The sequence below is a fragment of the Pistacia vera genome, unplaced genomic scaffold (assembly GCF_008641045.1).
Source record: "Pistacia vera cultivar Batoury unplaced genomic scaffold, PisVer_v2 Contig179, whole genome shotgun sequence".
Lineage (NCBI taxonomy): Eukaryota > Viridiplantae > Streptophyta > Magnoliopsida > Sapindales > Anacardiaceae > Pistacia > Pistacia vera.
The window spans coordinates 355,814-382,884 of record NW_022195887.1 but is presented as its reverse complement, the minus strand read 5'-3'; the positions used below and the strand labels follow the sequence as shown (position 1 = coordinate 382,884).

Genomic DNA, 27,071 nt, shown 5'->3' with positions numbered 1-27,071 from the left:
AGGTAAGAGAAAACTCCCTGGTTAATCCATGAAGTGTTGCTCCACAATGCACACCCGATCTCGGACTTTTCATCACCCAAAATCTGTCAAAACAATTGAATTTGTGGTGTCCCTTGTGTTAGCACAAATTCACAAACTAACTTGAAAATATTACAACCTAATCTCATCCTTTCAACAACTGCAAATTAACAGAAACAACTAAAACAACTAAACAAAATCCAAAACAAAAATAAAACTGAGTTTAATGTTTAAAATGAACAACAAAAACAAATAAAAACAAATAAACATAAAGACAAACAAAAATAGGTGCTCCGGCTCATTCTTCTTCTTCCTCTTCTTCCTCATCTTCCTCGGAGCCCATCCACTCTTCTGAGTCCTAGTCGGCCCATTGGTATGCTGAAGTGTCAACGTTGAGCTCTTTAAAACTATTCTTCTACATCTCATACATCATGTGGGTCTATTCAACCACCCAATCCTGACGCTTTGTCATCCGTTTCATCATACCCATCATCTGATGCATCATCTCTTTCTGTGTAGCTGCGGAGCTTGATGATATGGCAAGGCCTGTTCTTTGCCTTTTTGCCTCTGCTCTTGGTTGCGGAGCTTTCGGACGGTCAAGGTGCTTCTTATAATACTCTGAGTCTAGAACTGGGGTAGCATGAATACGGTGCTCGTCATCCTGAACCTCGACTCTAGCTCTAAGGCACAAGGCTGTGATGAGATGTGGGAAACCGTAACTTGTTCACCCTGGTTTAGAGGCCTGCTTAATGTTGTTCCAGATCATGTCTCCCACATCGATACGCTTCTCTATGGCAATAGAGTAAAGCAATATTACCTTCTCGTGAGTAATTGTGCTGTAGTGCGATTATGGCATCAATTTCGCACTGACAAAATATTGCCACAGTGAAGCCATCGGTGTCAACTGAGTTCCCTTGAGAGTCTTCTTCTGTTTCTTCGATACTGCCCAATCTGCATCCGGTTTTGCAATGACCGAACTGATGATACTGTCCTCAAACCGTGATCTCTTAAACTGTACGTACTCATCCTGGAAAATTTCAGTCAGGTTATAGAATCATTGATCACCCTTTCCGTAAATGGCACTTAGCCCCTCTTACAAAAACTGTACCTTCCTAACAATCCGGGAGATTGGCATAAAACTCCTTTACTAGCGGCTCTACAGCCGGTTGTGCAGGAGCACTCATAAACATCTCCCAACATCTCCTTCTACTCTAGTCCAAGGCCTGACTTGCGGTCAATCCACGCTCAGGAATAATACCCTTATCCTTTCTTTGGATTGCCCCCTCATACCTTTTACGGGCTTCCTCACTAACAAAACGATTGTCAACTTTCTTTCCTTTGCCCTTACCCTTGTATGAATGCTTAATTTTGGCAGGCATTATTCACAATTAAAGTTCACTCAAAAAATATACCCCAACAATTCAAACCTAGTTGTTCTACACAACCAATTCAATCCTGCAAAAACAAACAACACTTCTAAAAATTCACGCTTTACCCCCCAAACTTCAAATTTCAATTTTACACAAACACTCCAATATTTCAAACACCCACACTCCTCACAATCACCCAATGCACGAACTACTCTTCCTTTAACAAAATCACCCAAATTCAACAACTCAACCGCAACAAAAATTTTCAGATCTACAATTAAAAACTTGAAATTGTGCGATAAAAAGCTTTGGGTACTTGAGATCTTACCAATATGAAGGAGTATTCGCCACCAATTAAATCATAAACAGCCCAGATTGAAAAGCCCCAAATTCTTGATCCAAAAATTTTCGTGAAATTTTCACGAAAATTGTTGTTGAAATGGGTTGTTTTGGTGTTTAGGAAAGTTAGGGAGTAAGAATTTTGGTTAGGAAAGCACTAGGAAGGCAAAAGATTGAATTTTGAAATTCTTTTTCTCTTAAGTGAATATGAAGAGTTGAGTGAAGAATGAAAAAGAAAAGTGGGTATTTATAGAAAAGTACCGTCGCCGAGGCGAAGTTCATCTTTTAAGAACCCTAAAAAAAACCCAGGTTTCACCACGGCGAAGAAAAATTCTTCGCCGGGGCGAAAACATATAGAGGAAACTCGCCTTGGCGAAGAATTTTCTTCGCCGCGGCGACAATGCCTTAGAAAATTTTCAAGAAATTTTATCCTACTTTCTTCACCGCGGCGAAGACAATTCCTTCGCCGGGGCGAAAACTTCCAGGAGCTCACACAATTATCAGGTTTCTTCGCCCCGGCGAAGTCTGGGGCTTTCACACCGAATTCTTCTTCACAATGCTTCACCGCAGCGAAGAATACTTCTTCGCCTCGGTGAAGTCTGGAGCATTTTAATTCCTTTCTTTGGCTGAAAACTTCACCTGAAACACCCAAAAACACACACATTAAAAATCATACAAACTCATAATGAATTCAGACAAATTCAAACAACCAAAATGAAAAACAAACAATTAAAAATACTTAGATTGCCTCCTAAGAAGCGCTTGTTTATAGTCGATAGCTCCACTCTCCTATGTCTTTCATGTCTTTCATGTCAAGTCGGATTGGGATTGATTTGCAACTCAGCATCCCATCTATGTAGGGCTTCAATCTCTGTCCATTTACTGTAAAGGTGCCATTTTCTTTATGTGACACTTCCACCGCTCCGTATGGGTGAACTCTTGTCACTGTGAACGGTCCGGACCATCTAGACTTAAGTTTTCTGGGAAAAAGCCTAAGCCTAGAATTGAACAAAAACACCTTCTGCCCTACTTCAAAGTCCTTCTTCCGGATATGCTTGTCATGCCACCTTTTTGTCTTCTCCTTGTAAATCCGGGCATTCTCATATGTATCGAGACGAAACTCATCGAGTTCGTTCAAAGTCAATATCCTTTCTTCTCTAGCAGCTTTCAAGTCCATGTTTAGCTGCTTGACTACTGATAATCCGTGGATTATACAGTTTTCATTAGTCTTTTTATTCGGATTTCAGGTACTTTTTGGTGCATTTTGACCTGAATTTTTGTTTAATTCTTTACATTTTGTGTTTCAGGTTAAAATGGATATTTTGAGCAAATAAGAACAAAATTGGAAGTTTTGACTCAGAAGTTAGCGGATCTCAGAAGTTAGGAGAGTTATGAAGCAGGACAAAGCACTATGAGGCTTGTTCCAAAGGGAGAGCACCGAGAATCGAAGAAGAAAGAGAAGAAGCAAGTAGAGTGGCAGTTCTGTAAATTCATAACCTTTCAAGTAGCTTCGCCCCGGCGAAGATTTGTCCTTCGCCGTGGTGAAGTATGGCAGATACGAACAAGTCTGATGCTTTCTTTGCCGCGGCGAGATTCCTTCTTCGCCGCGGCGACAGTCTTAAATTTCAGTTTTGTAAAATGCACAGTTTTGCTTTGTACTTGTTTTTTGGAGAAATTTTGGACGAGGTATAAAAGAAAAACTTAACATCTTTGCCCAGGGTCGTGCAGGAAGTAGGGTTGGCAACTTTTACATTGTTTTGGATTAAGCTTAGAGATTTTTAGCAATTAAAAGGGTGAAGATTCGATTTTGAACCAACGATTCATCAATTGAGGAGATTTCTTGTCCTTTCTCTTACTTTTCATTATGTTGAATTTGATTATTATTGTTTTTCTTAATTGTAGTGTTAATTTAGCTATGAACTAACCCATTTTGGGTTAGGGTTTTGATTGTAATTCGGATTTCTAATGGGTTAATTATTAATCATGTTATGTTCATATGACTATGTTTTGATTGTGTGTTTGCTCTGAAATTTAATGCTTTATGTGATGAACATGATGAGATTGAGAAATGAATCATGTTAGGCTTCTTGGGTAATCACCATTATAGTATTGAATGCTGGAGATAGATTCAAGAATTAATGAAATCATTGTAGGATTCTTATGCTTAATGAGTTTGGAATTGTTAACCTTCAAATTGTTGGGTGCGGAAGGTTAAAAAGGAAGAATAGGAAAGCATAGCCTGAGAAGGTATGTTTAACACCTTAGTGAGTTCGGTTTACAATCAATGCATATGAATGTGAATGTAGTGCAATTTTTAGATTTAACCCATAAAATCCGAATGAAGTCAAAACCCTACCCGTTTTACTTGAATTGATTTTAATCCTTGTTTTACATCTTGCATTGTTAGTTAATTTGCAATTTAGAAATTTTGTTTTAGTAATAGGTTAAATAGCTCCCATTAATCCAAAAGATTTCGGTTGCTCCAACTTGAGAATAGTAGAAAACTTAGTGCTTAGCTAACATTCCTCGTGGGAACAATACTCACTCATCATTATATTACTTGTGCGATTAGTATACTTGCTACATATTGCATGTTGTAGGAAACACGCATCAACTGCCCAATATGCTTTATGTTCGAGTTCTACCGGCAAGTGGCATGCTTTCCCATAAACCATCCTAAATGGAGACATACCAATTGGAGTCTTAAAAGCTGTTCGGTATGCCTATAGTGCATCATCCAGCTTCCGTGACCAATCTTTCCTAGATGCATTAACTGTCTTTTCTAAAATCCTCTTGAGTTCTCTATTCAACAGTTCCACTTGCCTGCTCATTTCGGATGGTAAGGTGTTGTAACTCTATGTGTCACTCCATACTTACTCAACAGTGCATCCATTTGCCTATTGCAAAAGTGAGATCCTCAATCACTAATGATTGCCCGTGGTACCCCAAACCTTGAGAAAATATTCTTTCTCACAACCTTAATCACTACCCTAGCATCATTAGTCGGCAATGCAACCGCCTCAACCTATTTCGACATGTAATCCACCGCTACCAAGATATATGTGTTCCCAAAAGAACTTGGGAAGAGACCCATGAAATCAATCCCCCACACATCAAAAAGTTCAACCACCAGGATGTTGTTCAACGGCATCTCATCTCTTTTTGATATATTACCCATCTGTTGACATTGGTCACACTCTTGAATCATCCGGAAGGAATCCTTAAAGAGGGTTGGCCAATAAAACCCCGATTGTAAAACCTTGGCTGTTGTCCTAGCTCCCCCAAAATGGCCACCTACTTCCTTCTCGTGACAATGCCGTAGAATGCTTTCCATCTCCTCCTCCGGGACACATCTCCGTATCATTTGATCAGTACAGTGTCTGTATAGAAACGGTTCTTTCAAAAAGTAGTACTTCAAATTTCAAAAGAATTTTCTCTTTTGTTGGTAGGTCATACTACTTGGGAGCACTCTTGATGACAAATAGTTTGCAAAATCCGCATACCATGGTGCTTCTTCCACTCTCATCAACTTCTCATCTGGAAATGTTTCTCTAATGGGCATTTCCTCCTCATTTCCCTTGATTGGTCTCTCAATTCTCGACAAGTGATCAGCCACCACATTTTTCGACCCCTTCTTGTCTCGAATTTCCAACTCGAACTCCTGAAGTAGTAAAATCTATCTTATCAGCCGAGGTTTTGCTTCTTGCTTTGCCAATAGGTGCCTTAGTGCTGAATGGTCTGTGTAGACGATCACCTTTGCACCTAACAAGTAAGAACGAAACTTGTCAAAAGCAAAAACTACAGCCAACAATTCTTTTTCAGTGGTGGTGTAATTCAATTGTGCATCAACTAGTGTTTTGCTAGCATATTGAATTACATGCAACACTTTGTTTTTCCTCTGTCCTAAAACTACCCCTAAAGCAAAATCACTAGCATCACACATCAATTCGAAGGGTAGTCCCCAATCGGGAACTGCAATATAGGTGCAGATACTAATAATTTTTTCAGAGTTAGAAAGACATGCATGCAATCATCATTAAAGTCAAAAACAACATCTTTATTCAATAAATTGCAAGGGGTTTAGAAATCTTAGAAAAATCCTTGATGAAGCGTCTGTAAAACCCCGCATGCCCCAAGAAACTTCGGACTGCTTTGACATTTGATGGTGGTGGCAGCTTCTCAATCACTTCTGTCTTTGCTCTATCAACTTCTATTCCATCCTTGGAGATCCTATGCCCGAGTACTATTCCCTCTTGAACCATGAAGTGACACTTCTCCCAATTGAGCACCAAGTTCTTCTCCTTACATCGCTGCAAAACAAAAAAAAGATTAGTTAGACAGCTATCAAATGATGAACCAAAAACTGAGAAGTCATCCATGAAGACTTCTATAAACCGTTCCACCATGTCTCCAAAGATTGACATCATGCATCTTTGAAATGTTGCTGGTGCATTGCATAACCCAAAAGGCATCCTTCGGTAAGCAAAAGTGCCGTAGGGGCAAGTGAAGGTCGTCTTCTCTTGATCCTCAAGAGCGATGTCAATTTGGTTATATCCTAAATACCTATCCAGGAAACAGTAATAGGCATGTCCTGCCAACCTCTCCAACATCTGATCAATGAAAGGTAATGGAAAATGATCCTTCCTTGTTGCCTCATTCAATTTTCGGTAATCAATGCATACTCTCCAGCCCATCACCGTCCTCGTTGGTATCAACTCGTTACTCTCATTCTTTACCACTGTGATACCTCCCTTCTTCGGAACCACTTGTACTGGGCTCACCCATGGGCTATCGAAAATAGGATAAATAATCCCCGCATCTAAGAGTTTCACCACCTCCTTTCTCACCACTTCCTTCATCGAAGGATTCAATCTCCGTTGTGGTTGCACCATAGGTTTAAAATCATCCTCCATAAGTATCTTATGCATGCAAAATGATGGCGAGATACCTCTAATGTCCGAAATGGTCCATCCAATTGCTAGTCTATGTTCCCTCAACACCCTAATCAACCGCTCTTCCTCTAATGTACTCAAACCTAAATTAATGATCACCGGGAAAGTTTCTGAGTCTCCAAGATAAACATATTTGAGGTGGGAAGGTAAAGGTTTCAATTCAAGCTTTGGAAGTTCTTCATTTTTTTCCTTTTCCTTCTCTTTGTCAAAATTAAACTCTTTAAATTCTACATCTTGACTCTCATCAATCGGTTGAAGTGCTTCTAACATCATAGCACAATCATTAATCGCCGACTCATCTACCTCTACTGTTTTTGATTTGGCTATACACGCTTCTAGAGATAATTGTGAGGTGTTTTCTTCCATAGATTCCTCAACCAATTTGTCCACCACATCGACACTAAAGGATGAATCTGTTTCAGACGAAAACTTCATCGCCTAAAAGACATTGAAAGTTACTGTTTCATCTTGAACTCTCAACAATAACTTTCCTTCCTGCACATCAATAAGTGCTCTCCCCGTGGCCAAGAATGGTCGTCCCAAAATCAGAGGAATTTCCTTATCCTCTTCCATGTCTAACACCACAAAATCTACTGGAAAAATTATCTTTCCCACCTTCACCAAAACATCCTCTACTATCCCCCTCGGGTGTTTTATTGACCTATCCGCTAGTTGCAACGACATGGTCGTTGGCTTCACTTCACCAATTCCCAATCTCCTGAAAACAGAAAAGGGCATCAAATTAATACTAGCTCCTAGATCACACAAAACACGATCAAATGTAATATCTCCTATAATACAAGGAATAGTAAAACTCCTTGGATCTTTGAGCTTCAGGGGTAACTTCTTCTGGAGGATGGCACTGCACTCCTCCGTGAGCATCACTGTTTCCTCATCTTCTAACTTCCTTTTGTTCGATAAGATTTCCTTAAAGAACTTCGCATAACTTGGCATCTGCTGCAATGCATCTGCAAAAGGAATGTTAATATGCAATTTTTTTAAAATTTCAATAAACTTTGAAAATTGCTTATCCTGATTCTTTTTCTTCAATCTTTGAGGAAAAGGCATGGGTGGGGTGTGATGTGCCAACTCTGGTGGTATCTCGGGGAATGGCAATTTCTCCTTCTTCTTTTGCCTTTCATCTTTTTTCTCTTCCTCTTCCTCCAAACCACTTGGGTTCTCTTCAGCAACAATCTCTTCATCAACTTCCTCTTCAGATTCTTCCTTTTTAGTTTCTTTCTTTCCAACTTGTTCAACCTCTTCCAAAAGTGTCCCACTCCTCAAAATAATGACATTTGCTTGCTCACGTGGGTTAGTGACTGTATTGCTTGGTAAGGAAACATGCGGTCTCTCATTTAACTTCTCGGCCAATTGGCCCATCTGTACCTCAAGATTCCGAATGGACGTCCCTTGATTTCTAAAATTCATCCTCGTCTCATTCACGAATCCCGTGGTCTCCTGCATAAATTTTCCAAACACATCTTCCAACTTTGTCACTCTTGGATCTCCCGGTTGATTATTCACCCCTGGTTGGTTATTCGGAACTGTCCTCTGGTTCCATTGATTATTTTGCTGGTTCTGATTGCCCCAAGCCATATTTGGATGATTTCTCCACCTCGGATTGTATGTGTTGGAGTATGGGTTGTTTGGTTGTCTCTGATTTCCTGCCAAGTAATTCACTTGCTCCGTTGATGAAGATGACGAAGCAAATGTGTTCCCAACTTGACACTCGCTGCTTACATGGTTTCCTGCACAAAAATCACAAGTTAGTTGAGGTGCTTAATAGAGTTTACCTACATAGTTCCCAATTGTTTCTGAGGTGCTGTGAGTTGGGCTGAGATGACTGTGAAAGCATCAACTTCATGAAGACCCGAAGATTTTCTTGGTATTGCTCTCTCATTTGGTCTTTGATAGTTGTTGCTTGCCAAAACCTCAAGCAACTCATAGGCCTCTTCTGGTGTCTTATTCTGCAAGGCCCCTCCTAATGCTGCATCCACCATGGTTTGCACATTACCCATCAGTCCATTGTAGAATGTTTAGACTTGAAGCCAAACTGGCAAGCCATGGTGTGGGCATTTCCTCATTAATTCCTTGTATCTCTCCCAAGCCTCATACAATGACTCGGACTTATCTTGTACAAATGATGTGATATCATTTCTGAGTTTTGCTGATTTAGCTAAAGGGAAGAACTTGGTAAAGAACTTCTGTGCTAGATCATTCCAAGTTGTGATAGTTCCCGGTGGTAGTGCCATTAACCACCATTTGGCTTTATCCCCCAATGAGAATGGGAATAACCTCAACCTAATGGCGTCATCCGATACTCCGTTCGACTTGAAGGTGTCACAAATTTCCAAGAAATTTGCAATATGCTGATTCGGATCTTCCTTCAAATCACCATTAAATCTAACAGACTGCTGGATCATCTGGATGATTGTCGGCTTGATCTCGAAGTTGTTGGCTTGCACCATAGGTCTAGTAATACTTGACCCACTACCATTCACTGTGGGAACTGAAAATTCCCTCAGTGTCCTGTTTTCTGGTTTTGCCATTTCAACAAGTAATTCTTCTACTTCTACAACTAAGTTCTCTCTGTCTCTTTTCTCTCTGTTACGTCGTCTGACGGTTCTCTCAATCTCAAGATCAACAAGAACCACTGGTTGACGTCTCGCTCTTCGCATAAACTGCAAAAACAGAAATGAAGGAAAGTGAGATCACAAACCAATTGAAAATTAAAAATGAAAATAAAACAAATAATGATAAAAACAAAAATAAAAACTCCAATCTAGCTAACTATAGAAAGACTCAATGTTAACTTAAAACGATCCCCGGCAACGATGCCAAAAACTTGATGCGTGTTTCCTACAACATGCAAATATAGCAAGTTCACTAGTCACTCAAGTAATAAAGTGATGAGTGAGTATCGTTCCCACGAGGATTGTTAGCTAAGCACTAAGTGTCCTAATGTTCTCAAGTTGGAGCAATCGATTTCTTTTAGATTGATGGGAGCTATTTCTACTTAAAACTGAACAATAAATTTTAAACTAAAATTAACTATGAATGCGAGATGAAAAACACGGATAGCAATCAATTCAAGTAAAACAGGTAGGGTTTTGACTTCATTCGGATTTTATGGGTTAAACCTAATAATTAAACTAAATTCATATTCATATGCATTGGTTGTAAATCGAACTCTCTAAAGTGTTAAACATACCTTCTCAGGCTATGTTTTCCTACTCTTCCTTATTAACTTTCCGCAACCAACAATTTGAAAGTTAACAAATCCAAGCTCATTAAGTAATAGAATCCTACAATGATTTTATTGATTTTTGAATCTATCTCCAGCATCCAATACTACAATGGTGATTACCCAAGAAGGCTAACATGATTCATTTCTCAATCTCACCATGTTCATCACATATAAGCATTAAAATTCAGAGTAAACACACAATCAAAGCATAATCATATGAAAATAAAACAATCAATCACTTAACCCATTAAAATCTGAATTACAATCAAAACCCTAACCCAAAATGGGTTAGTTCATAGCTAAATCAACACTGCAAACAAGAAAAACGATAATATTAAAGTTCAGCATAATGAAATGAGAGAAAAGAAAAGAAATCTCCCCAAATGATGAATCCCCTGGTTCGAAATCGAATCTTCACCCTTGTTATAGCTCAAAATCACTCAAACATAAATCAAAGGAAATGTGAAAAGCTGCTCAAACCCTATTTGAACCCCCTTCCAAAAAGGCTAAGTTTTTCTTTTATACCTCGCCCAAATTCCCCAAAAAAACACGCACAAAGTAAAACTGTGCGTTTTACAAAACTGAAAATTACGACCGTCGCCGTGGCGAAGAAGAAATCTCGCCGCGGCGAAGAGAGAAGCAGACATGTTTTGTGACTGGCGTTCTTCGCCGCGATGAAGCTTCTTGAAAAGTTCTGAAATTATAGAACTGCCACTCTGCTTGCATCTTCGCTTGATTCTTCAATCCTCGGTGCTCTCCCTTGGAAGCAAGCTTCATAGTGCTTTATTCTGCTTCAGAACTCTCCCAACTTCTAAGATCCGCTTATTTCTGAGTTTAGAATTTCCAATTTTGTCCTTATTTGCTCAAAATGTCCATTTTAACTTGAAACACGAAAGAATTAAGCAACAATTCAGGTTAAAATGAATTAGAAAGTACCTGAAATCCGACTAAAAAGTCTAATGAAAATAGTATAATCCACGGATTATGACCAGGCTTACTAAGGAGGCTGGCGAGAAAGAGTTGGAGCTACGAACGACCTCCGAGAGCAGAGCAGGAAAGTGCGCAGCTGTGGGAGACCACCGAGAAGTAGAGGTGGGCGCTTGAGGCTGAAATCCAATTTGCCCATGGTCATGTCGAGTCGTTGACCGAAGAGATGCAGTAACAAGAATTGGAGATTGAGAGTAGGGCTGCCGACTGGATGATCTAGTCCATCTATGCCCTTCGGCCGAAGAATCCCACCATCAATTTGACCGACCGACCTCCCAGAAGATTACCAGGATTTCTTCACCTCCATGGCGCGGGCCGAGGATGATGGAACAGCTCGGGGACCTGATCGGGAAGAGGAGCATCCGGAGGAGTATGTCCCAGAGGAGCCTAAGGCAAGCCAGGTGGTTGGCGACTAGCCTAAGGATGCTGAGGTCGTACCCCCCAGTCCTGGGGATGACGGCCAGTGATTGCCTCTGCTTTTGCATTGCTTTTCCTATGCTCGCTTAATATGTACTTGTTTATTTTTATTTTAATAGATAAAGAGATCGTTTCCTTAATCATTTGTGAGTACTTATAATTTTTCGTACTCCACAAACGTTACACATGTGGACACGAGGTCACTTTCTAACTGTTTACAATAGTATTTATATGGATAACATTTTTGCGAACAGAACTATATACATGTGGGAAAAGATATTACAAAAGAACTTGTGTTATTTACAAGTCTCGAGAAAAGTAAAGTCTTTACAAGAGAGTAAAAGTGAGTTTGGAATTACTGGTAATATGGGCGGAGATGTTCAGCATTCCAAGCTTACGGTACTTCGGAACCGTTCAGCCTTTTGAGGTGATAAGTCTCCGGTCTTATTACTTTGGCGATGCGGTACGGGCCTTCCCAATTCGGTTCCAATACTCCCGTACTCGATTCTCTTGTACCCAGAAGGACTTCCCTCAGAACGAGACACCGACCTGAAAGTCTCTTCTTCTAACATTAGAGTCGAAGAACCTTTTCGCGCATTGCTGATAGGTTGCTATTCTTAGTTGAGCCTTGCTGCAACGTTCTTCAACTAAATCCAGACTTGTGCGCATAAGCGCCTTATTGTCTGTTTCATTGAATAGGTCTCTCCGAAGTGAACCCATTCCTACCTCTACAGGGATCATTGTCTCGCAGCTATAGACTAGCAAGAAGGGGGTTTCTGAGGTAGAGGTTCTTAAAGTTGTCCTGTATGCCCACAAGACTTCAGGGAGGTCGTCAACCCAATTCCCTTTGGCAGCGCCAAGTTTGGTTTTCAGAATATGCTTGATGGTCTTACTAACAGCTTCAACCTGATCGTTTGTTTGCGGTCTCGCGACTGAGGCAAACTTTTTATGGATACCCAGTTCATCGCAGAACTGCTTGAATTCCTCATTATCGAACTGCTCTCCATTGTCGGAGATAAGGGTATGAGGAATTCTGTAGCGGCACACAATGTTCTTGAAGACGAAATCCTTGAGTTTTTTGGTGGTGATCGTAGCCAAAGGTTCGGCTTTGATCCACTTGGTGAAGTAGTCTACCGCGACCACCACATACTTGACTCCTCCTTTACCAACTAGCATAGGTTTGATGAGATCGATTCCCCACATGGAGAATGGCCAGGGACTGGACATGGTTATCAAATTGTGGGAAGGAGCTCGTGGTATGTTCGCGAACCGTTGGCACTTGTCACACTTTTTAACAAAGTTGTAGGCATCTTCTTGGAGTAGGGCCAATAGTACCCTTGACGAACAACTTTGTTGGCGAGAGATCGTGCGACCATGTGGTTACCACAGATCGCTTCATGTATCACCCTCATGATATAATATGCTTCCTCATCGGTTACACATCGGAGGAGGGGAGCGTTAAACCCTCGCTTGTACAATTGATCTCCTATGAGTGTGTAACGAGCAGCTCTGGTTCGCTGGGTTCTTGCCTCGATCTTGTCATTGCGCAAGGTCTTATCTTAGAGATACTGGATGATTGGGGTCATCCAGGAAACTGGCTCGGTCATATTCATGGCCTGTTCGGGCGAGCTGATACTAGGGGCCTTTATGAACCGAACAGGAATACTCTCTGGCGCATCTGAGTCCAGCAACGAGACTATCTTTACCAAGGCATCCGCAAAAAATTACTATCTCTAGGAATTTGTGTGATCGTGAAGTGCTTAAATGGCTCGAGTGCGGCCTTAGCTTTCTTCGGATAACCGATCATGTTTTCTTCCTTAGCCTGATACTCCCCTAAAATCTGGTTGATAACCAGCATGGAGTCACTATGGATACTGATCACGGTTGATCCCATTTCTCTTGCCAACCATAGTCCAGCGAGTAGAGCTTCATACTCAGCTTCGTTGTTGGTTGATTTGAACCCAAACCGAAGAATGCCGTGAATACGAGTCCCTTTGGGACAGAGGAGAAGGAGGCATGCTCCGGCCCTTTTCCTGTTTGACGATCCATCGACGTAGAAGCTCTAGGTCGATAGATTTTAGACGGTTTTCTGGGTGACTTCACTGGCCTGTTGCTTGGATTCTTTAACCGGTTGATATGAGAACTCCGAGATGAAATCGGCAACAGCATGCCCTTTGATGGTTGCTTTCGGTCTGTACTGCAGATCGAACTGACTTAGTTCCTGGTTTTTGAAGGACTTGCTTAAGTGGGTAATTGGTCAATACATAAATTGTGTGGGCGTGGAAGTAAGGTCACAACTTTCTAGAAGCGATCAGCAGGGCATAAGTCAATCGCTCCATTTTCGGATACCGCATCTTGGTGTCCAGCAGACGCTTGCTCACATAATATACTGGCCATTGGACCCTGTTCTCCTCCAGAACTAAAGTTGCATTGACCGTATACTGAGAGACGGACAGATATAGAAGAAGAATTTCTTGCAGGAGAGGTGGCTTTTCGAGGTGCTCTTTAATGCTCTAGAATGCCTGTTCGCACTCGGGAGTCCATTCAAATTTCTTGTTGGCCCTTAGTATATTAAAGAATGGTAAGCATCGATCTGTTGCCTTCGATATGAAGCGACTGAGTGCCGCTATTCGCCTATTGAGACTTTGAACCTGTTTTCGGTTGGTCGAGCTTTCCATATCGAGGAGAGCTTGGATTTTTTCGGGGTTGATCTCTATTCCCCTCTGATTAACCATGTACCCCAGGAATATTCCTGAGGATACTCCGAATGAGCATTTGAGAGGATTGAGCTTCATTCTGTACTTTCGGAGTATGCCGAACATCTCAGCGAGATGTGCTATGTGATTTGAAGCGACATGCGATTTGACCAGCATGTCATCAACATAGACTTCCATCGATTTCCTGATCTACTCGAAAAACATTCGGTTAACCAGCCGCTGGTAAGTTGCTCCAACATTTTTTAGGCCGAAGACCATAACCCTGTAACAATACAGCCCCCGATCTGTAACAAAAAAGGTATGTTCTTCGTCCAACGCGTACATCAAAATTTGATTGTATCTTGAGTAGGTGTCCATAAAACTCAGCAGCTCGTGCTCGGAGGTGGCATCAACGAGCTGATCAATCCTTGGCAAGGGAAATCTGTCTTTCGGACAGGCTTTGTTGAGGTCGGTGAAGTCAACGCAGGTCCGATATTTACCGTTTGGCTTCTTTACCAAAACCGGGTTGGCCACCCAGCTTGGGTAGAGCACCTCCCGGATGGATCCATTCAGAAGGAGATTATCTATCTCAACTTTCAAGGCAGCATATCGCTCTGGATCTATTGCTCGTCTCTTCTGGCGGACTGGCCTGGCCTCACTATCGATGTTCAAGGCATGGCAAATGATATTCGGGCTGATCCAGACCATGTCGGCATGAGTCCATGCGAACACATCGACATTTTCCTTGAGGAAGCTAGTCAGGTCGCTGGTGAGCTGGGGGTTGAGATTGCTTCCAATTCTTAGCACCCGGCTCAACTCGCTCTGATCGACTGATACTTCAGACATGTCCTCAACCGACCAACTGGACGGGCATTTCTGGATACGAGGATCCATGTTATCTTTAGCTGGACTAGGCTGTGGTTCGATTCGGCTGATCGTCATTGCTTGTTTAGGGATGCCCAGTGGACTACCTTTTCCCTTGCACGCCATCTGCACTGCCCTTACATAGCAGTCGCGAGATACGCGTTGAGATCCACTAACTTTCCCTATCCCCATCGGGGTGGGGAACTTCATCTTCAGATGGTAGATCGAGGTGACTGCTTTGAAGTTTCTTAGTAAAGGTCGTCCTAGGATACCATTAAACGCGAATAGACAGTCCACTACTAGAAACTCAGTAATATTGGTCACCTCGTTGGAGTCACCCAATGTGACTGGGAGTGAGATCATCCCTTTGGGGATCAGATGATCCCCGGTGAAACCATATAGCTGGATGGAGGCAGGCTTCAAATCGGCCTCATCCAGATTCATTCTTTTGAAAGCTCGCAGGAACAAGATGTTCACGGCGCTTCTCTCTATTTGGGGCGTGATGACGAGAGCATTGTCATGGGGATGATGCAATCGAACTGCGTCTTTTTCGAAGAAGGTGATTTCCTCCTCTCTACGAACTTTATATGGTCGCGGTGTCGTGTTCATTACACTAGGGTTGTGATGGGCTGCGCGAGCATACCTTTCTTGGGCAATTCCCTGTGAGGTGTGGTCCCCCAAAGATGATCCCTACACAATAGATACCCTTACGACCACGACGCTTCTTGCCTGGTTCCTCTTGGTTTTTCTCCCTTATGGGAGTAGAGTCATCAATGTACTCTTTGAAATGCCCCTGCTTGATGAGGTCTTCAATTGCTTGCTTGAGTGCTCGACACTCATCAGTGTGATGCCCATTATCCCGATGATAGCGATAGTACTTCTTATTGTTTCTGGCTGAAAATGGATTTTTCATGGGCTCAGGCTCCCCGAGCAGGCCGGCCTCTTCGGACTTATCAAGAATAGCATAGACCGATGCATTCAAAGATGTGTACTAACTCTTGTTGCGATTGCGACGAGGAATTGAGGCATAAGATTTCTTGGGCTCATACCACTGCTTCTTTCCTTTTCGCTGATCGTCATTAGCCCATCTGCGATCAACCCTCATACTCTCCCCCCGACCAGGCGCACTACGCAAAGGACCAGGGTCGTGGCAATTAAGCGGCGCCATAAAGTTTTTAATGCGGAGGTACTTCTCTGTAAGGATGTAGAAGCGGGTGAGGGAAACATCGTCCTCAGATTGTAGCTCTTTCCACAGATCTGTCTGTGAACGAACTCGCACGATGATGAAAGTCCGAATGGACTCTTCGAGAGTGTGAGCTACCTTATGGAGCTCCTTATGGAATCTGTCAATATAAGATTGGAGGGGCTCATCCCTTTCTTGCCTTATGTTGCTGAGATAGCTTAAAGGCATCGAGAACTTCTTGTTCGCCTGGAAGTGTCTCAAAAATGTCAAGCTTATCTGAGGCCATGAGCTGACTGATCCTGCTGGGAGCGACCTAAACCATCGCTTGGCATGAGAAGTAAGAGTTACTGCCAAGCAACGACATTTTACCAAGTTAGAGACTTGGTGGAGTTCCATGAGGTCGTTGAACTTGTATAGATGATCTTGCAGATCGAAATTCCCATCGAATGCTCGCATGTCGGGCATTCTGAATTTTGACGGGAGAGGGGCGGCTAACACTACTGGAGAAAAGGGAGACGCCTCTACGACCTTCCCTTGCTCATTTCGCTGAGCCTTTAACTGATTTAGGGCTCGCTGTAGTTCCTCAATCTGAGGTAGTAGAGCCATCTGGGGATCGCTTTCCGCGATATGGGTTTGACCCTTACAGTTGCGGTTAAGGAAAGATCGTAGGTCGAATTCCTCCTCGCCTCGGCCAACGGTCCCGACCAATCTCGACACATGTTGGCTAAAGTCGTGTGATGGTGCTGAATGGTTCGGGGAACCTTCTTGACCTCCGTGGTGGTATGAACTAACCCGCGAACAGTGGGAACTTCCTGCGCGACGATGATCAAAGTCGTCATTTTGGCGATAATGGGAATCTCCCTGCCTTGCACTTTTATGGGAGTGCTCGTGCGATGTGGCACGGGACGGCTCGGGCAGCGACATGTCACCGAGCCTCAATGCCATGGGTATTCTACTCAGGGCACAATCGGTGTTCGTTGGTCCCTCGAAGCGTCTAGGTCCGTTGTGTGCCACTTGCTTTCCTTTTCTTTGACGCGCTGCAGTGCGCGCGTTATGGGCTTTTGCCCTTTTCCTTGCTTTTATGTGACCTGCAGGCGTTTTTTGTTGTGGCACCGCCTCATTTGATTCGGGTGGTACGACCCGATCCAACCGGTCCAGCCTTTGGCTGACCGTTTGGAGAGTATTGTTGAATCTCTCCAGGTAACTCATGACGGCTGGATCAAGCCACGAGCTTGAAAGGATACCCCCCATGATATTTTGCCGGGATGAAGGCACCTCGGGAGAAGTGTCCTCTTGCACCTGGGGGATCTCTTTGTCACCATAATTGGTTCGCTCATATTCAAATCCACGAGCCATTTGTTGTAGTGGGACTGATTAGTCAAAGATTCTCCTGATGAAGAACAAGTACTAAATCAGGCATTTCTTCTAGCGCCAAACTGTTGATGCGTGATTTTGACACCAACAATTAGCACGTGGGAAATGTTGAGTGGACTCAGAAGTCACATGTGGTTATATGGGTGTTTGATTGAGTAAGGGATGAAGAACAATGTTTAAAGTGGTTTGGATGCTCAAACAAGCGAATCCTATGTCCATTGATATTGTATTAATGAATGAAGTCAAGTCGCGTTCAGTGAGCTGATTTATAGCTTAAGAAATACAATAGGAAGAGAGAGAGTGTGTGTATTCTATTTCAGAGAAAAATTAGTCAATCCTACAAACGGGAGAGGAGCCCTCTATTTATAGTAGGATGAATTAATGTAATGATTACTAAATCTGTGAGTGGGGCAAATGTCGTGTAAATCCTTCTCTGCGTCCCATTACTCACCTATCCGAGTGATTTCCTCGACTTACGTAGGGATTGGACACATGGACCTTTTCTAACATTTCGCCAACCAGGCGCATACCCACTGCAATAGCAGGAGCATGTTGCTTGCGTCATCACACGACGTGGTCGCATCTGAGTGGATGTAGAACCTTCTTAAGCTTCAACCACCCATGCTGACAAGGCTGGGCGTTAGCCCTACTTTCTCAGGCATAACAACCTTATTGGCCAACTAGATTTTACAAAATTTTCACATCTAATGTTTTCAATTAGAGAATTTCTTGGCTTGATTGATTAGCTGATTTGAATACAAATTGGCCTAATCCCTTGAGAGAATTTCAAATAAGATAATAATTATAAATTAAATTGTCAATACTTCAGATATTAATTAATTTTAACCGGTTGTTTTTTATTTTTATAATTTAAATATAATTGACACTGCAATCCTTCTAAACAATATGCAAAAAACTAAAATAACATTTACTTATGTTACATTATTGTTTTAAGTGAAGAAACATTTACACTATCAATAACATTAACGAAAAAATTACCCCCAAAAAAAAAAAAATTATTAACGAAAACTGTCAACACACAAAAATATATCTTGTAAATAAAACAATTTTGCATATCTATAATATTAATAAACGCATTAATAAATTTCGAAATATCAGTAGGAGTTGGGTACCAGAGTACCACCACCGAGTCGTCTTCTAAAATCTTCTCATCGAACTCAGAGCTAAGCCAGCACGGGCACGGGCACCGGCACGGGCACCAGTAAGACCTTTATAGGTACGTATATTGTATTAGACTAAATTAAACCTATTTACGCGCCGTGGCTCACAAACGCACCACATTCTAGTGTTAAGTTTGTTAAATAAAACATGACTTGGTTCTATTATTTGTATTTTTTGATTTACTAAGTTATTTGATTTTTGCAGTTTTGGTTGCTGAAGAATGGATACGGGTCCGAATGAGAGGAACCCACTTCGTGGGACGAGCTTTACAGTTTAAATTTGATACCTTCGGAGCTGTTTCTCAAGTTCAGAAAAGAAGTCGAGGGGTTACGAGTTGGCGTCAATTTGAGGTTCTTTTTTGGCTTTTACCAGTTTTTTTTTTTTTTTTTTTTTTTAAGTTTTATGCTATTTAAACTTTTAATTAGCAAATTTTGTTTGCCATCTAAAGTATCGAGACAAACTTGTGGAGAATAATAGGTTACAGCGGTTACTACGGGTGGAGGAAGTTGTTTTAATCTTGATTTTTGTTTGGTGGTTTCTGTTTTGAGAGTTGAGAACTAAAAGGAGACACTGAAAATTCTCATTTCGGTTTTCCATATGAAATTTTCTGATCCTTTTGCTCGAAATTTGAAAAATGGTGTATCAGTCAATATAAGATTGGTCAGTTTTATTGTTTGTTGTTCTTATTCTGGTTTGAGATAATTAATTCTTTAACATCATAAGGTTGTCAATGGCATAATGTGATGTATATTGTATTGGTGAGATAGATTCACTTGTTATATGCAGTTGGGAATAATAACAGAGAGTATGACATCTCAATGTATGGCTTGTTTTGTGTGAGTGTTGATCTTCAGTTGTTGTACCGTGATCCAACTACTTGATACATGATCTATTAGATCGTGTCCTTAGCATCGCGATGCAATAAGGTACTGCTGGCTTTCATTAAGGATCCAACTTTTCCTTGTTTACCATAATATCTGCTCTATGTGTTTGTTCTGTGCAGTACCAATTTACATTTTGCTATCTCTTTATCACTTGATACAAAAATATAAGCGGAGCTTAGTAATGTGAGCATAGGCATGATAAATGGAAATGTCACTGTCTGTGGTGTGTATTGATTTTTACTGGGCATACCTTGGATGTTATTTCTGTTGGATAGTTGGCCAGTACTGTCATCAGAAAACAAAAAAGAGGGGAGCTTATAGTTGGTTCAAGTGAAGTTTCTGGTGTACCTTAATGTGATAAATAAACTAAATGCAGTTAAGTGATCAAGTACTAATATCAGAGTAGAATGTTGATGTCCTGAATATCCCCCTTCATAGAAATGGTAATTATGTCGCTTAAATGCTGAAACAGTACTATCTCCTTAGATCTGGTGGAGAATTTGACTCCTTGACAAGCAGTCACAGCAGTTCCATAGATAAGACGCTTGAATTCATGAAGTGGCATCTATATTGTAGATGTTGCTTTATTACGATAGATATTTATAATGTAATAATCATTGGTTGCTGTTTCATTGTGATCATATTTTGCTCATAATTTTGGTTCAGTTCTATAATGCTCCAGTCAATGATTACAGCAAAGATCGTACGACGCCTCTGCCCCCGATCGTAGGTGGAGTTCATATATGAACCTGTACATCAAGATGTCGAATTCTTTCAAAAAGATCCCTGTCACAAATTCTGAATCCCGGTTGACATTCTGTCTTGATCTTTTTTCTAAAGCTCTCCTGTCCTAGGACGAGATAGAATTTTATATTTATATCATGTTCTGCATGATTTAGCAAATTTTAACTATGGTACAGGTAACTTTACTGCTTGTTCACCGAGGTCTGTGCAAAATTTTGGAGCATGATCAAACTCTTGTAAAATTACAGGTCGGTATAGGCCAAATTTTCAATTGCATGCAACTGGGTGAAATGGAAAATCACTACATTTTGGGTGGAGAGGAATATCTCGGCTCCAGAATAAGACATCTCTTGGCTTAGCCCTGTGGTGTGATTTGCGGTTCGGTTGGAAGGCGATTATGTTCTTCCAGAGATTACTGGGCAGTTCCTTAATCTTCAATACAGTTACCACTGAAGATTCTTGAAGCTATGAACTTGTATTTAAATTTTTTAATTTAATTAGATATCAAAATCACTCATTACTTGGATGGTTTATGGGACTGACGACTCTTGTTCTGCAATCCATAGCGACTTATTTATTTCTTTTTTTGTTGTTTATTCAGTCTGTATCTAGTCTTTTTTTTTTTTTTTTTTTGAAAGAAAGAAGAAGAAGAAGAAGAAGAAGAAAACTTTTCTGTATGCAGTATCATTGCTTTACATACATTTTGTATAGCTGATGGTTGAAACTTGAACCTCGAAATTAACAGGGCACTAGGTACTGGTGAACCATATTCACAGAACTCGGAAAATTGCAAGCAGCGACTAGACAGGGTTGAGGCTATTCTTACCCATACATCATGATACTTCTCAAAAATCAGGTAGACATATCTTGAAGTTGAACTTAGTATTGGTTGTCGAGGTCCTTAAGTACAAATTTTTAGGATATGAGTTGATACTGAAGCTCCCAGATTTCTGTAACGGTAGATTTTCTGTTAATAATTTCTTGCATCCAGATCAGATGTTTTTATTTATCTAAGCCATTGAAGTATATATTAGTCTTGACATGATAATTCTTTCTTTCAAAACTACCACTATGTGCCTGAAATTGGGAAGGTGCAACTGCCATGTCAGAATTCGTAGTCGTTTGGACTTTGGAATGAGTACAGTGATAGTGATGGCCTGATGATGTTTCAAGATGGGACTAACTAGTCATTATCGCCGTGCACATTTTGTGGATAAGATCTCGTCTGTCGTTCTCTTCAAATTGAAAGTGGAGTGGGTTCATGTATGTATGTGCTTTAATAAAGTTTCAGTGATGATTGCTATAGCTGGTTCCATGTTTCCATTTATCTTCTCATTGTTTGTTTCTCTAAGTTGATGTAAAAGCTAAGTTTTACTGTATTGCATCACACGTTGGCCTCAAATCATTTGTAGATCTTGAGAAGGTTCTCTTCTAGTATGATAACATCCATTAAATAAGCTGGCAATACCTAGTTATCAAAAGAGACTAATTGATGTAATATACACGTCAAATCAAAGCACCAGTATGGAACCAAGAAACCAGAACACTGTGTTACCGCCAAGCTCCACAGGACCACTGTTTGTGAAAGGAGGCACGGCGGCCTTAGAGAATTGGAACGAGTTATGCATGTTATAGCATATCTTTGATTAGTTATGCTGGTAATCACAATGCGATAGTCGCTCCTTGTGATTCATAGCTAGACCTGATGTTTGCAATGGTTCAAGAATCGTAATATGTAATTAATTACAATATTACAACGGATTGGCAATTGGCAGTACAAAATGGCCTTACTGGTCAGCAATCATGGCTACTGTAGTGGTGCTTCAAATTTAAATGGCAGCTCAGCTTTTAAGTTTACTTTAAAACTAGGTGGAGGGAATATATGAATGGTTCATCATCAGTGTTAAAAAAAGTGGACCCTCTCAACCTAGCCGTTGGAGTCTCCACGGCAAAATCAAAATCATCCTGGTATATAATTTCAATTGCCATTCATTCTCCAATCCAAAACCCATCTGAAACAACTCGAGTTCTTCCACAACTAGAAATGACTTCCCAAGCTTAGAGCTCATGTTCCTTCCCAAACCTTCTTCTCTCTTTTTGAACTTACTACTCTTCATCCTCTCTGCAGCTCTCTAGCTCCAATATTCTAATCAAAATGCCGCCTACTCTCTTTTGGTATGGCACTCTCTCACGGTTCTTGCATCTCATGCTCTCATCTTTTGTGGGTTTTCTACTCTCAGCTTCACGTTTGTCATATCCTATCATTGTTTCGCTTCGTCCTCGCCTCGGTGATCGGGCAATTACTGAGCATATTTGGCCTTATTCACTAGAGAAAGATCAAGCATTTCGATGCTCAAGTCACCGGGATCCCAAAGAGAGCAAGGTTTTGGTGAGATTAGAATCTGGGATTTTGATGGCAATTATTTTCTGATTCAACTGTTGGTGTTTGTTGAGCTGTGTTATTTATAGCTGTTGGTGAGAGTACGAAGAAATAGAAGCGAGAGAGGCGATGCGAGGAAGAGGAGTAGAGGATTGCTCAAGTACAAGGAGGAATCCATGGCAATGCAACACAGATTGCAGAAACAAAGCCAAAGAGTTGGATGAGACAATGAAGAGACAAGTATGGGCAGTTGGGTGAAAACTGATTTTGAAGGCTAATATATAAACCAAACCACCATTTGGTCATATATATATCTCTTAGATATGTAAAATAGCGCTTCTTGTTGCTTTTCGTCTTAATTAGTCATTACGGAGGTGGCCAGTTGATTTGTATTATAGCCTTGAGTTGCGAATTGAGTTTTTTTTCGCTAGTTCTTTGTGCATTGTAGTTGTTAAATAAAATTTCTAAGCTTGATTTATACATTAATTTCTAAATATTTACTTCCATGTCATGATTGTCTATCTAAGAAAAAGAAAAGATTTACTGAAATGGGAGGTTAAAAAAAGGAACAAAAAATTCTTTTTTTTTTCTTTTTTTTTTTAGTGATCCAAAAGTGTTCGAACCAAATTTGTGCGTATCTCAATTAATTTTTCGGAGCATTGATTCAGTAAATCCCCTCATTGGAGACCTCTATTAGTGATTAGAGACTCGAACTTAGAAACCATATTAAATTTTTGTTCTTGTTTCATTCATGGTGATTTTAATAGTAAGACTTTTGTGATCACTTTTAGACGGAAATCTCACATAGTAATTATTTTGACTGACACTCTAAGACAGTATGTTCCTTTATGTTGGAGAAATTAGGAATTTGTGCTGATATATTGTTATACGATTTCTCATTCTCTTTTTGTTCAGAAATCACATTACTCTTAACTCTTCTTGAGGCTATTTTGGTCCAATATATTGCTTTCCACATTCTTGTTGTCATGATTATAATAATGCATTGTTTTCATCCATTTTGATTGTTATGGACTTGATATTCTTTTTCAACAAGTCCCAAGTCCCCACGTTACCACATTTTTTTCTAAGAACCATGTCCACAACTGTGTTCATCTTTACCTTCTACCACATGCAGTAACCAGTGGGTTCCGACCGAGATATTTGCACGTCATAACAAGATGGACGCGCAAACAAAATTCAATCTTGGGTGGATAAGTGGATTATTTACATAGCCAACATCAATATCACTAAAAGAAGGCTTAGAAGGGTGTGTAATAATCATTTGATATCCTCTTTTCCCTTTTTATCGCCGACCACGTGAAGCCACTCAGTTTATTATTTTAAATCACGCAATGTTTATGTTTCACGGAACAACAACCCAAAAATAAAAATAAAAAAATTTCCTGTCTGGAAATCATCATATCTGATTGATTGTTTTCAGGAAAGGAGATTTTCTCTCAAGCCTCTTCAGATAACGTTTCTTTTTAATAAATTTTCTAGAATAAGGGTTTTTTTCTGTCCTTCACCTAAATTTGCAGAAACTCCGGGCTCAAAGTCAACAGTTTTGTGTTCACAGGCCTCAATTCCTTAAAATATCCCACGATGGATTTCGAAATCATCGCAAATTTAACAGAATTTTTACCGTTTGATATGTAAGGTTCTTTTTTCTTCTTCCTTTTTTTTTTTTTTTTTTTTTTTTTCTCTAAATAGTTTCTTGATACATCCTTATTATTATTATTATTATGATTTTTTTTTTTTTTTTTTACTTTTAACAGGACAATGGATTCTCAAATCTTCTGGTTCGACTGAAAAGCAAGATTTCATACAGCTGCAGAGACACGGGTTTCCTCAATTGGAAACGTTAAGACCGTCTGATCTGAGATTTGACCGGCTTCAGCCATCCGATCAAGAGTTGGTGGATCAGACAGATTTCAATTTGGGAAATTCGTGGCCGCGAGAAGCTGTTCTTGATGAAGAATATTGGGTAGGTCAGTGATACTTACTAATGCTTGAGGGTTTCTTTTGTTTCGAGTTGGCAAGTAATTTGTGGTGTTTTGATATGTGGTAGACAGCAGCATGGCTACGAGCTGAAAGTCACTGGGAAGACCAAACAAACGAACGGTGCGTATCCGTTCTATGCACCATGGCTTTTAGATATATATTTTCGGTCATTGTTATAATTAGTTTATGATGAGTTCCAATTAGGCTATTAATCATGTCAGGCATAATTGTCTTTATTTGGTATGTAGTGATTACCAGGCGTATACTATAATCTGTATGCATGTAATGCACCTATTTTAAGATTCTTGAAATTTTATAAAGAGAGCAGTTTGTGCGAATTTGATGTAATGACGATACTATAACATACTAAGGACAGAGAGGTTTGTAAGATAGTTGTCAAACTTTTTTTTTTTTTAATTACAAGGTTTTATAGATGATACCATGATGGAGATTTGCCAGTGGCGACTGCAAGTCCTACTATCTATATGCTTGCCAGCCTTGATGATTAACTAGATATGTTCATTTATATGGGTGGAAGAGTTTCGTATGACTAACTTTAACTATCCCTGGTTAACACAGATATGTTGATAACTACAAAAGGAAATTTGCAGAGCAGGTAGGATTGAGTGTCAGTTTGCTTTCATTGTTCAGTGAAATGCACTGATTATTTATAATGAGTTAAGTGGTTAGTAGCTCTTCTTATTGTGTAGGAGTTCAATGCCATAAAACGGCGATGCAGAGGGCAGCATTGGCAGAAATACTTGTGCATTGTCACGGTATGATGTTTGTTTGGATTTTAGGCTTTATTTTTCTTTTACTTTTAAACATGTTCAAGCTCTAAGGTTGATTTAATCAGATCCTCTTAATTTCTCCTTGTTATGACTTAGAAAAAAGGAAAGTTGAATCACCATTGGTTAGGAGTTGTTAATATAATGGAGCTTCATAAAATGCTTTGAAATTTAACAGGTTAAGAAGGAGGAGAGGAATGTAAAACGCACCGTTTTGAAAAGTGTAGTTGGAACACTTGATTTGAGCATCCGGTATCTGTTGCATGGAGAGACCTATCCTGGGGTATGTGCCTTTTGTTACATGCAAAGTGCTAATCCTACCTCTCACCATTACTAACCCTGTAAATTTCCAATCTGCTAATGAAGTTAAGTTAAATTCTTCTCACACAGGAACGGGTAATGGCTCCTCTGTTTGGCTGCATTAACAAAACAGACCCAAATAGATATGGTTATATTGCAAATTTATGTGTAGCCAAATCAGCACGTCGCCAGGGTATTGCGAGAAACATGTTGCATTTTACTATCGAATCAGCCAAATCTAATGGTAAAATGAAACAAATATCTTTGCTTTATAAACATATGAACTCTGCCGTCCTCCTGACCTGTCTTTTGGGTTGCAGATGTGGATCGGTTATATGTGCATGTGCATAGAAATAACAAACCTGCTCTGGAACTGTATGAAAAGATGGGTTTCGAGGTAATACTCTTGTGGCAACTCAACTTTTACTAATGGTTTCATTTCATGGTCTTCCCTGATATTGGTAAATGGCTGATACAGCTGTCACATTCATATGAGATGGTTGGAATGGGAAGCTCTCAATTCTTAGAGCAGACTGACTTGCTGTGCATAAAGATATAAAAAGTTCATTCAACACACATTGTTGAATTGTTTTTATTTTCTTTCGTACTCCATGAAGAAATGAAACAATTGTACATGAAGAACGTAGATTAATGTTATGCTTACATGAAAACCAAATTGGGGGAGTGGAAACCCATAGATAGCAATCATTTAGATGTGATCATGTGTGAAAATTCAATTGTATCAATGTAGTTACTCCATTTGTAAATGTGGTTTAATTTTCTGGCCTTCACTAATAATATTTGTCAAGGCTGGTCCAGCTTTTACTTTTCTTTTGGGATTGTTGTAATACCAAATTTTCCAGAATAGACTTGATTTCTATAAAGATTGATTAGTTCAACAGAAACCATCTCTGTCGTCCTTTTTTTTTTTTTAATTTATTTTCGTACTTTTTTCTGGTATGAGAAAATGAGATATTTGTACATGAAGATTGTAGAATACTGAATATCACTAATCTGTATAATAATGTAGAAAAAGTTTGTGTAAGCATAGTATTATTCATTGGATAGTAATGATATTTGTGGAAAGCGATTAGTAAAAGCTTGCGAAAATTATTCCTAAAAGCTGCTTCAAATGAAAGTTGGAAATTGAGTCCTCAAATAAAGAGATTGCACGGTGAAAAAGTAATAATAAGTGTTCAATGAATCTAAGATTCAAGAGAATTAAAATCAATAGCCATTAAATGATGAAAAGAAAAACCAGACTGGCAATTCTTAGCAACTTGGGAAGCAGAAGCTGGGGGTGATAGGAGCCATTGGAGTGAGAAAAATCATATGAGAGTGATAT

The 27,071-nt window shown here is 40.1% G+C and overlaps 2 protein-coding genes and 1 non-coding gene across 3 annotated transcripts; 2 read left to right on the top strand and 1 right to left on the bottom strand.

Annotated features, from left to right (window-relative positions):
* Window positions 1–2,493: 2,493 nt before the first annotated feature.
* LOC116126312 lies at window positions 2,494–2,904 on the bottom strand. Its single transcript, XM_031412007.1, has one exon. It carries the CDS (start codon window positions 2,902–2,904, stop codon window positions 2,494–2,496), a length of 411 nt encoding a protein of 136 aa, XP_031267867.1.
* A 5,833-nt stretch (window positions 2,905–8,737) lies between these two features.
* LOC116126410 lies at window positions 8,738–8,844 on the top strand. Its single transcript, XR_004127477.1, has one exon. It is a non-coding gene; the product is annotated as a small nucleolar RNA R71 (small nucleolar RNA).
* An 8,151-nt stretch (window positions 8,845–16,995) lies between these two features.
* On the top strand, window positions 16,996–26,554 carry LOC116126311. Its single transcript, XM_031412006.1, has 12 exons — window positions 16,996–17,071; window positions 18,834–18,979; window positions 20,180–20,239; window positions 20,434–20,458; window positions 24,413–24,621; window positions 24,706–24,758; window positions 25,218–25,254; window positions 25,349–25,414; window positions 25,605–25,709; window positions 25,817–25,970; window positions 26,047–26,123; window positions 26,205–26,554. The coding sequence occupies exons 1-12, from the start codon at window positions 16,996–16,998 to the stop codon at window positions 26,283–26,285; spliced, it is 1,089 nt and encodes a 362-aa protein (XP_031267866.1). The 3' UTR covers window positions 26,286–26,554.
* The last annotated feature ends 517 nt before the right edge of the window (window positions 26,555–27,071 follow it).

Bases quoted from the DNA above. Each gene is read 5' to 3' on its own strand.
- LOC116126312 (XM_031412007.1), bottom strand. From the start codon at position 2,904: ATGGACTTGAAAGCTGCTAGAGAAGAAAGGATATTGACTTTGAACGAA.
- LOC116126311 (XM_031412006.1), top strand. From the start codon at position 16,996: ATGTCACCGAGCCTCAATGCCATGGGTATTCTACTCAGGGCACAATCG. The intron at 18,980-20,179 runs GTTCTTTTTTGG...ATTTTGGTTCAG, and splicing joins CGAGTTGGCGTCAATTTGAG to TTCTATAATGCTCCAGTCAA. The intron at 20,240-20,433 runs GTAGGTGGAGTT...ACTATGGTACAG, and splicing joins CGACGCCTCTGCCCCCGATC to GTAACTTTACTGCTTGTTCA.